At 42.2% G+C, this 12,540-nt stretch overlaps 1 protein-coding gene across 1 annotated transcript; it reads right to left on the bottom strand.

Moving 5' to 3' along the window:
- Positions 1–8,945: 8,945 nt before the first annotated feature.
- On the bottom strand, positions 8,946–9,629 carry LOC130736657 (uncharacterized). Its single transcript, XM_057588459.1, has one exon. The coding sequence runs from the start codon at positions 9,627–9,629 to the stop codon at positions 8,946–8,948; it is 684 nt and encodes a 227-aa protein (XP_057444442.1).
- Positions 9,630–12,540: the final 2,911 nt, after the last annotated feature.

Genomic DNA, 12,540 nt, shown 5'->3' with positions numbered 1-12,540 from the left:
TTTTGGAATTAGTTTCCATCGCGTCCTAAAGTGTAAATTAGCTATTTACTAGTGTCTTTGACCTAAGATTAGGCGAATGTTAGTCGTGCTATACTTTTATCGGTTTTGATACAATCCTTGAACTTTTCCTGAACCTTCTCCTTCATAAATTTATTTCATCCAATAAACTCTTGTTCAGGTTTCCCTTCACGATACATCGAACTTATTCGTTAATAAGGAATTTCACTAATTTATTCTAAGCTTAAAATCTTGGGTCTCACATTACTACCCTCCAAAAAGAAAGTTTCGACCTCGAAACTTACGGTTCAGTAGAAATTCCGGCTACTGTTCTTCGATCTGTTCCTTAAGCTCCCATGTAGCATCGCCTATGTCCTTGTTCCAAATGATTGTCACCAACACAATCTCTATTCCCGTCAACTGTTTTATCCTTGTGTCACCAATGCTAATTGGCGGCGTTTTCGAAAGACAGTTCATCTTTCAGCTCTATGTCGTCCGGCTCGACCACTCGTGTCGGTTCTGTGTTGGAAATAATATTGGTTGGCACTCTGTGCAATCGCACAGCCTTATCCACTTGCTCATTTACTTTCGTTCGTCCGATATTCTGCTTAAAACTCGTACACCTCTGCCATTCCAGAGTGAATGTTCAACTTGTCCTTGTGATCTTCACTCATGTTTCAAAACTTAACTCGATCGCTCTATAACTCATAGACGAACAATTCCCTTGGAATCTACTAGTCCATTAATCATTACCTCTATCTTCGTAACTATCCTTATTCGCACCCTGAAATCAATCTTCTACTTAGTCATCATTCAAATTAAAACTCGACTTGAGTCTTAATACCTTGTGCATCGCTAGACCCAATCCCTTTTAACATCCATTCATCAGCAACTCATAAGCTAATCATCATATCAATATCTTCCAATCCATCATTGTCACCTCCCCTTTTTCGAGACTTCCCTTACTCGAACCATAAAACCAACCTTCACTAATTCACAACCCACTTTACAATTACCTAAAATCCTTAACACTTCCCCCAAATCCGAACTTATTCCTTAGAAGATCAAATCATAACTGTACCTCGGGAAACTTAACTAGTCATTTTATCATCCGATCCCTCAACATTCTGAAGTTTAACTACAATCGTTAATGTTAACACCACTAAATCTCCTATTCGAACATGATTTTCACCTCCCAAGGTCAATCTTAACCCTAAGATCCTCACTTAACTTAGTGAAATTCACTTGCTACCCTAGCATGCAACATCGAAATTCATAACAAAGCTCCATTCATTCTTAGACTCTAAGAAATTTGTCCACATACAACAACCTCAAGTATTCATCTTAATACTAACTCTTTATTTCTGTAACTAGATCGTCCTCCAATCAATCCGATACTTAGTCTCTCGTTTCAAGACCTGACAAACTTTGAGTCCTAAACACTTAAGGCAAGAATTATAGACTTAAACCTAAACTTTCACCAAGTTTGGACCTCAAATGTCCTTTAATTCTTCAATACTTCTTAAATGAATATCCTTTTCTTAAAACTATAACTCCTTCGCAAGCAAACAAATACTTCACACGAACTTTACCTCCCAACTCAACTAATCCTCGATCCAATCAAATCAACCTTACCAATCCATCTATCAAAGTCCATTGCCAGTTCTGATTCCGAATATCACCCCCTCAATATTAAGTTGATCAGGCCTAATACATCGAAGGTGAAGATTTAGAAAAGCCCACTGGAACAGTCGATGAGTTCCTAACATCCAGTAGTTTCAATTACCCTGATATTAAATCCTCAATGATGCCGCTACGGAACTACACACTCTCGACATCATACGTATACTATCCATACGGAATCTCTCTGAGATTCATCCTTCAGCTTCTAGCTTCTTGTAAAACGCATCGGTGCAAGACTACTTTCTAGGCTTAACGTGTTACTCTAAACCTCATGTAACTTCTATAGTTTAAACACGAGCAACGGTCAAATAAAGTACTATTAGGCGTAATAACTATAAGGTCAAAGCTTAAACAATATAAGTAAAATAGGTACGTTGCATGTGCTACGAGAGTATTGGAGCGTATTGTACTAGAATGAGAAAGGATGGTTAGAAGGTTACCATCGTTCTTACGCTCTCCTCTGATTAGCCCATTAGCACCTTCAATTCCTTCACAGTCCATGATATAAACTCTTCCTCCAGCAGCAGGGCGCTTTCCTTTCACAGCATTAATAGTTGGCTCCACCTTGTGTGCCCTACAATCGACGGCCACATGCCCTGGCTGGTTGCAATTGAAACATCGAGGCCCTTGGTTCAGACATGCATTAGCATAGTGTCCATTCTTTCCACACCTGAAACATGTCACCTCTGGGTGTGCTGATTGACTTCCTACCCCTGGAGTGGCAGTAGTCAAAGGCTTATAAGATCTTGGGGTAAAACTTCTCCCCTCTGGATGCTGATACGACCTCCTCTGTTTGAATTTACCTCTTCCTTTATAGTTCTGAGGACCTGACCTTACTGGTCCTCCAGTTCCAGCACGATTCAACCTCTTGTTCTTCATTAACTCCACTTCTGTGGCTTTCTCAACCAAGGACTGGAAGCGCATGATTCCCAACGGTTTCACTGAGTCCTCAATGTCAGGCCTCAGCCCATTCACAAAGCGTTTGCACATGTAGGGTTCATCGACCCCATTGCGGAAGAATCGAAAGTGTTTGGCCAACGATTCCAGCTTAGCAGCATATTCCGGAATGGACATGCTACCCTGACGAAGAGTCAGAAACTGTGCCTCACGCTCGTCACGAGCACTATCTGGGAAATACTTCTCCAGAAAAGCAGCACGAAATGAAACCCAGTTCACTTCCACATTATTTGCTTCCATCATTCCTCTGGTACCCCTCCACCAGTACTCAGCATCTCCCAGCAGCAGATAAGTTGCCAGGCCCACCTTAGCCCCTTCGGCGGTATGCAGTACCCCAAAAATCTTTTCAATCTCTTGGATCCATAGGTCCGCTCTGTCTGGGTCAGTCCCACCCGTGAACTTGGGCGGATCCTGTCGCCTGAGATCAGTCAGCCCCCTATTCTGGTCTAGGGCTACCTCCCTCTCACGCTTATGACGCTCACGTTCAGCCTTGTCAGCACGCCACTGAGCGTTCTCCGCAGTTTGATTTGTCATTGCCTGGGCCATAGCAGTCATTGCCCCAGCGAGTTGGTTCATGTTCACCATGTTCTGTTTAGTTAAACAAACAGTTAGTACTAATCATAAGATAGCATCTAACATAACTATACAATATGATTAAGCACTAACTTCAATCAATTCTAAGCGAAAAATCGCTCGGCAGACAATCAATTTTCACTCTTTGCAGAGTCACACAACCTAGCACAGAAGACCTATACCCCAAAGACTCCCGAAAGACTCGACAAGCTCTGATACCACAATGTAACACCCCGATTTCGGTGGCGTCACTTTAGTAACTCAAAATAAAATAAAGCGGAAAAAGCAGGTATTTTTTTTTGTTTTGTTTAAATAAAAAGACTTGTCGAAATAAAGACTCAACCCAATCGCGATTAACAGCGATTAATATACAATACAAGCACAGCCCTCGCTGCAACTAAACATCGTCACGAGTGACCTCCAGTGACGGAAAGGTAGTGTCCGTGGGCAAATATGTACAAACTAAAACAAAGGTTAAGTATTCTGAGTACAGTCCTCCAACGAAAGTAAGTCGGCCCAAAACGGCCTCAAAAGACTTCCTACGTCCGACAAACTCCCTGTGATCCTCATGGAAGGGAATCACATGAAAAGCTAATAGTCGGGGACCTGCCCTGCCCCAAAATAAGGAATGACAATCAGAGCTATGACTCTAACAACCATCTCAAAGACTCTAACCACCCATGACCCACACTACTTTCATCGACCCTTCCTCGATCAGGCCTGAAGTCCGGGTCCTCGTCGAAAGCTTTAGTAATAGTCATTACGCTCCGGGTCTTTCCCGCACAACGAATCATCATGAACCGGCTGACGGACGCCTGGCAGCAGGCCGACCGCCCAAACAAAAACATACACACAAAGCCAAGGCGCTAGGGTCAACTCACGGAATAAAATAGATAATACAAACAACATGTGTTAAAGGGGGTATATATATATGTTGTATATATACGTATAAGTCATGTATTGCCTACCCTAAGGTTGATACATAGCATGTTTATCAACGTAAAATCATCAAGATATATATAACGATGTTTATCAACAACAAATCACAATAACATTCACAAGTATGGTTAGGTGCATGGCGTGCCAGTGCAATGTCATGCTCAAAAGATGATCCGGATAAAATGTCACCATCTCGATGGATGGGACAAGCCAAGCATCTCGCTTTTATGAAGCAGCACGCTCCTGGGAAGCAGCACGCTCTTGTGAAGCAGCTAGCTCCATTTGGGGCATCAAGCTCCGTTGAAGTCCGATCTGAGATCGTCCTTCGGAAAGCAGCACACTTTCCAAGAAATGTATGCATGAATGCAATATGGTTAGCCAAACAACGAATCGTCCTCACCAAGGCACGCGTGTCTAGCTAGAGTACATTGTCTCTACAATACTCTAAGGTAAACAAAGAAGTGCTAATCGCATTTGGTAACTTTACTAGTCACTTGGGCTCACCGTCACGATGGCCAAACAAACTGCTCAACGAGCAAAAGAATGCATCTGGCATTCAGTGACTTTTCAAGTTACTTTGACTCACCAGCTCGATGGTCGAATAGACTGTTCAACGAACAAGGAGAATGCTGCTCGCACTCAGTGACTTTTCAATTTACTCAGGCTCATCAGCTCGATGGCCGAAAGGCTGCTCAATGAGCAAAGATGGTGCACTCGCACTTGGGGACTTTCCAATCATCCCAGGCTCATCCTTTGGATGGCTAGATAAACCACTAAAGAAACAAAAGGTGCTATCGCACTCAAAGTTTTCCTCACACTTAGATTGTCGACCCTTCCCGTTTTCCAAACCATTTTCACATCCTAAGTCTTTTCCAAGAGGTTATCATCATTATTTAAAATGTGTTCTATCTTTGATTAGTGTATTATGAATTTCATTTACAAATCAAGTTCTGATTTCGTTTGTTTCAAAACTCTATAAGTAATAGATCCCAATAAACCCAAGTAATTCCCCGGGAAGGTCTCGATTCCTAAAACAATAAAGGCTCGAACCTTGGTTCGACCTATCAAACATTCCCAAAACAAACCCGTCATTGCCATGACGAAGATAAGTGTAATCCACACTCCGAAAGTCGCATTAAATGCACGAATACAGTCAGCACATTTTAATCTTAAACACAAATAAATCAAGCTCTATTGAGCGATGAAACATTAATGCAGTGCTGCAAAACATAACCCTGTCATGTCCACTAGAAAGCGATAAGACAGAAACCAGTAAACGGCCGAAGCCTCTCAGAAAACGGAGACACACGTCTCATATAAGTTCACTCGGTCGAAGCCTCTAGAAAACATTTTTCAGAACAGTTCATGCAATATTTGTGCAGAATTTAACAAATAAGTCGAACAAGTCGACTCTAGGTCATTAACTAATAACGGTGAGTTGCCACTCACGATCACAATACATTCAAGTCGAATTTATCGACGCCTACACACAAAAATAGCTAGTAAGTAAGTTGCCCTAACCTCGAGTTGTTCCAGTCTCGCGGTGTAGGTCTCCCTCACAAGCTTGTTCAGTCAATCCCAAGGTTTCCACAATTGAACCTTTGAGCAAACAAAGCAATAATGAATCAACACAAGTCGATACAGTCGAAACAATCCTAACTAATGTTCGACTAAGCTCAAGAAACTTCAGAGTACAACATTTAGGCACGAAAGGAAGGGCTTCCCCCGAATGGATGAGTTTTGACTCGATTCAGGTTTTGTACAAAAACACTTTATTCGCTAAAACGTGCATAACTTGAGCTACAGAACTCGGAATGACACGAAACCGGCGCCAAAATTTCCACAATTGAAAAAGCTACGCAATGGCTTAGGTCATAGAGACCCAAAAATTATTTTTGGACACGGTACCCAAGCAAATAGGTTTCGGCCACTATAGAAAATAGGGTTTTCAAACCTTTTTTTCGATCTAAATCAATCCCTAGGTATTCTTAGGCGATATCTAGGCCAGGGAAACTCTCAGAAAAATTATCGGGTCGAAAATTGTCGCAGGGGTATTTTGGTCATTATTTTTTGCTCGGAAACTCAAAATCAGAATTTCGAAAAACAAATTTGATGAGCTCGATCCTAACGACATTTATAACAACTAATCCTACTGAAGCTAAGCTCAGTCGAGAGTTTTTGATCCAAAAAGCGGAACCTCTGTCAGAAAATGGGTATTTTCAGAAAACTTGACCTCTGCGACGATTCGACAGGATTCAGTCGAAAACAACTGGATATTCATGCTCTAGAGCACGTGGGCATTAAGTTTAGACACCAAAATCAGCTTATTTGGACAGTTTTACAAAAAGCTCCAAACTTTGAGCTCAGAAAAACATAGAAAAAGTCGACAGATCTGACGATCAGAAGTGAGGGATAGTAACTATACCTCGATGTCTTCGATTAGCAACGAACGGTGAAGCAATCGGGCAAGAAACGACGAAAATCAACTTCTTCCTTTTTCCTCCTTGCACCCCTCGGCCGTGTGTGTGTGTTTGTGAATTTTTTTGTTTTTTTTTCATTTTTCATACTATATATAGGAAATGGGAAATGCAGAAAAATGAGAATTTCGCGATTCCGATTTTTCCTACTGATTCCAACGTATTTTAGACACGATATTCTTCCCGCTGAATCTTCTGATTCTCCAAAGAAATATCAGTATGATTTTTGGTTTTCGAGGCTTGTTTTTAATGTTTACCGGCTTAAAAATGCACTTTATGCACTTTATGCTTTTGACCTCGGATGCAGAAACTTCTTTCTGAAGAAAGATTCGGAACGTCGATTAGAGTGGGCGTACGCGGATGAAATCTTTATTTGAAGCTCCGAATAGAAAAAGTCTTCATCGTCCGTCGATTTTAGGGTTTTTGAACTATCAGGGATTCCGTTTCGGCAAACTTCCGAGAATTGGAATTTGACGTTCGTACATTCCAGGGTTTCGCATCGAAATACTTGTTTACTGACGAATAAGAGAAATTCTAACATTTCTCTGAAGATTTTTGGAATTAGTTTCCATCGCGTCCTAAAGTGTAAATTAGCTATTTACTAGTGTCTTTGACCTAAGATTAGGCGAATGTTAGTCGTGCTATACTTTTATCGGTTTTGATACAATCCTTGAACTTTTCCTGAACCTTCTCCTTCATAAATTTATTTCATCCAATAAACTCTTGTTCAGGTTTCCCTTCACGATACATCGAACTTATTCGTTAATAAGGAATTTCACTAATTTATTCTAAGCTTAAAATCTTGGGTCTCACAACGGTGGTCCTTAGTAGCAGACGGAATGGCAGACCTACGGGTTCACTGCTGATCTGACTACTTTTGTGTGGTGTAAGAGACACGCGAGCAGGAAGGTACCCACCGTGGCTGGTGTTAGGGCCGTCTCGTTGATGTCCATCCTTCTTCCGGAATGCATTTTGTTACCCAGCATTGCATTTCATGCAACATACATTCTGACTTAGTTGCTGAGTGTGATTGGTACTTGTTTATCCTACTTGAGGCATGCTAATTGTTATTATGATCTTTTACATTCATTGTGATATATAAAACCCTAGGATGTTATCCCTAAACTTATAAGCCTGAGAGGCGAATATTTATTATCATATATATATCTGGTTTTATTATTTATATAATTCTTTGGAGTTGACCCTCGCGTCTGCTGTGTGTGTTTGGGCGGACTACGCCATTTGTCAGATGAGTATGGCGGATTGGTTTACGATGGTCAGCCCCTCGGGGGGGACCAGGTACGAGATGCTTGATCAGGACGACCCAGGTGCATGGGTGGTCGACCCCATAGGCCACCGTGCGACCTACACCGGTCGGATCATGGAGGACCGTGTTGACCGATTCGGACGCTTGACGGAGGGGGTGATGAGGAGACACATAGTGAGCTTCAACTTGCCGCCTGGTGTGCATTGTGGACCCGGCTTGGGAGGACCACCACCACCATCATCTTCGGATGATGAGGACCCCTCTGAGGAGGTGCCAGTGGGTGGGACTTCGACGGAGTCCAGTCCGTCTGCTGCTGCTGTCATCGAGGATCTTGTTCCGGGCCCCGAGCCCGAGAGGCCAGTGCAGGAGCGCATCAGGGTGGACAGAGAGGGTAGTGTTGTGTATGTCGACCTAGTCGTCCTGGATGCAGATTCGGACGATGACCGCGCTAGCATGTAGGATCGAGTGTTAGTGTGGGCTCCTCGAGTTAGGATTAGTGTAGGAGTAGTGTCGATGCTCTGACCGTCATGCTTTCAGTTTTGGGACAGGGTAGTTTCCTACCGGTAGCTTTTTGTGTGGTTTTCTTATGAAGATCACAGAGAGCTGGTTGGACTTAGGAGGTCTTTCCTTAGGCCACTGGGCCAATTTGTTCTCAGTTTTGAGGTATGGTGTTGCGGACACAGGTTTACCTTGGTTTGTACATATTGCCTTCGGGCGTTACTTTCTTCTGTCACCCGTCGCTTGAGGTTACTCGCGATGTGGTTGGTACTAGCTGGGCATGTATATATATGTAGATGTATATTAGTTTTCTTTTATCTTTGGTTGAGGAGTTTATTTTCTTTCAGTCTTTAAATTTATTATCGGAAAAAAAATAATTCATGTTTTTCCGCTTAAGTTATTCTTTTGGTTACTAAAGTGACGCCACCGAAAATCGGGGTGTTACAAATACATATTCTACAAATTGGAAAATGGGGTGTTACAGTAAGCGCTTGAACATATACTCTCTCTGTTCCACAAAGATTGTTGTTTTGGGTACTCTTTCAATATTCCAATTAAGAAGAAACGAGAGTCCTAAAGGCCATTACATCAGATTGGACAATGCCAAATAACTGTTGAGGAATCTCCTCAATCCAAACAACGTCACCCAAAGAAAAGGATAAAGTAGCTAACGCATCCGCCGCTTGGTTCCCCGAACGACGGACAAAAAGAAAATCTAACACATCAAAACACGAAAGTAAATAACGACAATCTTGAACAACAGAATCCAAAATAGAAAAACCACCTACACGACGCCATGCGTCAAACAAAACCAAGCAATTCATCTCCAATGCAACCCGGCGGAAACCAAGATCCTTTTCCATTACCAAAGCCCATCTCAAGGCCATAGCCTCGACCACAGTAGGGGACGTGACAGGTCCAAGAGGGCAGCACGCAGCAGCAAGGACCTCACCATGGAAATCTCGAGCAATAAGACCCATCCCTGCATCACCAGAACTCTGAATAGCTGCATCAAAATTCTCCTTGAAGATTCCAGCTCGCGGGCAGCTCCATTGTGCTGGAAGGTTGCGCGTCATGGTCGACCCAACTGGCTGTTGTTCATGTGGTTGGTGAAAGGAACTCCCGCGCTTGAGGATTTGCTCCACCGTGGCATTTCCGTCGTTGAAGACCAGCTCATTTCGAGTTAACCAAAGTGCGTACAGGATCTCCATGAACAAAGCCAATCTCTCATCGTCCATGTGCTGCATTAAGTCTTGGAACATGTCATGGAAAGGACGATTCTGCTACAATCGTAGCCTAAGTGGACTCGCGAACCATACCAATTTTACCACAGGGCAAAAGAGCAAAGCGTGCTCGATCGTCTCCGCCTCTGCTAAACTCTGTGGACACGAGGGGTCCACCGCCATACCACGCTCATGGAGGAGCGACCACACCGGTAAGATCCCCAGGGAAGCTCTCCAAGCGGTCTCACGACAGCGAGTGTAAGGCCCAAGTTTTAACGCTTTGGATAAGTGAATAAAATAAAAGAGTTTATTTGATTAAGATAAATTTGTGAAGGAAAAAGGTTCATGAAAAGTCCAAGAATTTATCGAAAAACCGATAAGAGTTATAGCACGACTAACATACGCGTAATCCGAGGTCAAAGGTATTAGTGAATAGTTAATTTACGCTTTAGGACACGATGGAAACTAATTCCAAAAATCCTCAGAGAAATGTTAGAACTTCTCTTTTCCGTCCTTAAACAATTATTTCGATGCGAAATCCAGGAAAGTACGAACGTCAAATTCCAATTCTCGGAAGGTTGCCGAAACGGAATCCCTGATAGTTCGAGAAACCTAAGATCGACAGACGATAAGGGATTTTTCTATTCGGAGCTGCAAATGAAGAATCCACCCGCGCTCTCCTATTTCTTTCGTTAATCCCAATCTTTCTTCAGAAGGAAGTTTTCTCATCCGACGATCACTGCAAAAAGTAGTTTTTCGGGATAAACCGACTTACACCGACTTATGCCGATTTTGGATCTTTTGGTTTAATTCCAAGAATCATGTTTTGAGTTCTGGAATTCTGTCGCCAGAACCTATCTTAGAATGCGCAGAGGAACGCGCGGGAAAAATCGGAATCGCAAAAAAATCATTTTTCCGCTTTTTCCAAAACCTATAAATAGCTTGAAAATTAGATTTTTTGCAAAAAAAATACCCCAAACCCGCGAGCATCAAGAGAGAGAGAGAGATCCGGATCTTCGTCGTTTCTTGCCCGTTTGCTTCACCGATCGTCGCTAATCGAAGACCTCGAGGTAGGTAAACTATACTCTCCTTCGAATCGTCGTTTCTGTCCACTTCTCCTACGTCTTTCTGAGTTCAAAATTTTGAGGTTTTTGAAAAACTGTCCAAATAAGCTGATTTCAGCGTCTAAACTTCTTCCCTGCATGCTCCTGAGCGTGTTCTGCGGATTAGATTTTGTCAAATGTCGACGAAATGCCGCCGGGATCAATTTCTACCTTAAATACCCATTTTTCGGTAAAGTCGCAACTTTTAAGCTCTAATCTATCGACTTGGCTTAGTGCTAGTAGGATTTGTCGTCATAAACGTCGTTGTGGACGTCTCCATCCAATCTGTTTTTCAAAAATCCAATTTTGAAATTTTGAGCTAAAAATAATGACCAAACTACCCCTATATCAGTTTTCGATCCGAAAATTTTTCCGAGCTTAGAACCGTCTTAGTTACGGCTTATGTCAACCTAGGAACCAAGTTTGATCGAAGAAAAATCGACCCTCCCAATTAAGGAAAGTGGCCGAGAGCTATACCAAGGGGGGAGGAAATCCGACTTTTTCGAAAACTTTTCTTAACGCGTTAGATTGTCGTACCACAGAGTTTGTAATGTACCGTGTAACCCTAGGACTTATTGCTTGCTGAGTTCCTGACTCAATGTGTTGATTTCTGTGATTTTGGCTTAAGGTTCTTTTGAGGAGTTTCCTGGAGATCAAGGCGAGGAACGTGAAGGAGGTTGTGAGGAAAACGCTGGAGGAGTTACAGGTGAGGGCTACTCTCTGAATTACTAGATAATGCTTTAGGTGTCGATGAAATTCGACTTGATTTATGTGTTATGCACCTAATTGCTAAATGTCTGAAATGATTTCTGAGACTTCGGCCGAACTTGTTGAGTACTTGATGCCATGATATTGTGTGCTAAATGATTCACATGCTATGTGCTACATGGTTAACTTAGGATGTGTTGGAATATGCTGTTTATGCCTATTGGTTGAGCTGTTTCATTGATGCTATTCCACTCGTGCCTATGTTTCTGGAAAGTGAGGATTACGGGCAAGTCATGCCGAATTTTTATGAGATTTTGAGAGAGTTTGAAAGGACGAACGAAGTTCGGACCTTGTTATATTTTAATGGATCGAGACCTTCTCAGAAATTAATTGGGATTATGGGATCCCTGAAACTCATAGGAAGTATCATAAGACTAAACGAAATCTATTTTCTCAAAGAAAATTCATAAGACATTAACCAATCTCTAAACCCCTTGAACAATGATAACAACTTTAGATAAGAGCTTAGAGCCTGAATATTAGTCTTGAAGATATGAGAAGTGTCGTCGAGTCCAAGTTTTGAGGAACTTACAAGTTTTCGAGTATGTTGATACTCTTTCGCTCGATGAGCAGTTTATTGGTTGGCTATCTAAAGTTTAGCCGGAAACTATGAGTTTCCAAGTACAATCGTACTCTTCCGCTCGATGAGCAGTTTATTGTTTGGCTATCTAAAGTTTAGCCGGGAACTTTAAGTTCCAAGTACTTCGGTACCTTTTCGCTCGATGAGCAGTTTATTGATTGGCTATCTAAAGTTTAGCCGGGAACCATGAGTTCCAAAGTATCTTCTTCTTCTTTTGATTAATTCATTTTGTCGCAGAATCGACATTTGCCTTAGGGTATTCTTTTTAGAGACTTTAAGTTATTTAGAACACGTGGCGACGTGTCGGGTGAGGTCGGAGACGTTGTTTGGCTAATCACTTGCATTCATGCACTCATTTTGAGGTTAATACACGGCGTGATACCGGACCTCGGTGGATTCCAAAATGGTCATAAGACCCGGATTTTCATATTTAGGACACTACGGTGGTCCTCAGTAGCAGACGGAATGGCAGACC

Source organism: Lotus japonicus, chromosome 2 (assembly GCF_012489685.1).
Source record: "Lotus japonicus ecotype B-129 chromosome 2, LjGifu_v1.2".
Lineage (NCBI taxonomy): Eukaryota > Viridiplantae > Streptophyta > Magnoliopsida > Fabales > Fabaceae > Lotus > Lotus japonicus.
Note: the sequence above shows the minus strand (reverse complement) of the source record. Positions and strands in the feature narration are given on the sequence as shown.

Excerpts from the sequence above, each read along its gene's own strand:
- LOC130736657 (XM_057588459.1), bottom strand. The coding sequence starts at position 9,629 with ATGGACGATGAGAGATTGGCTTTGTTCATGGAGATCCTGTACGCACTT.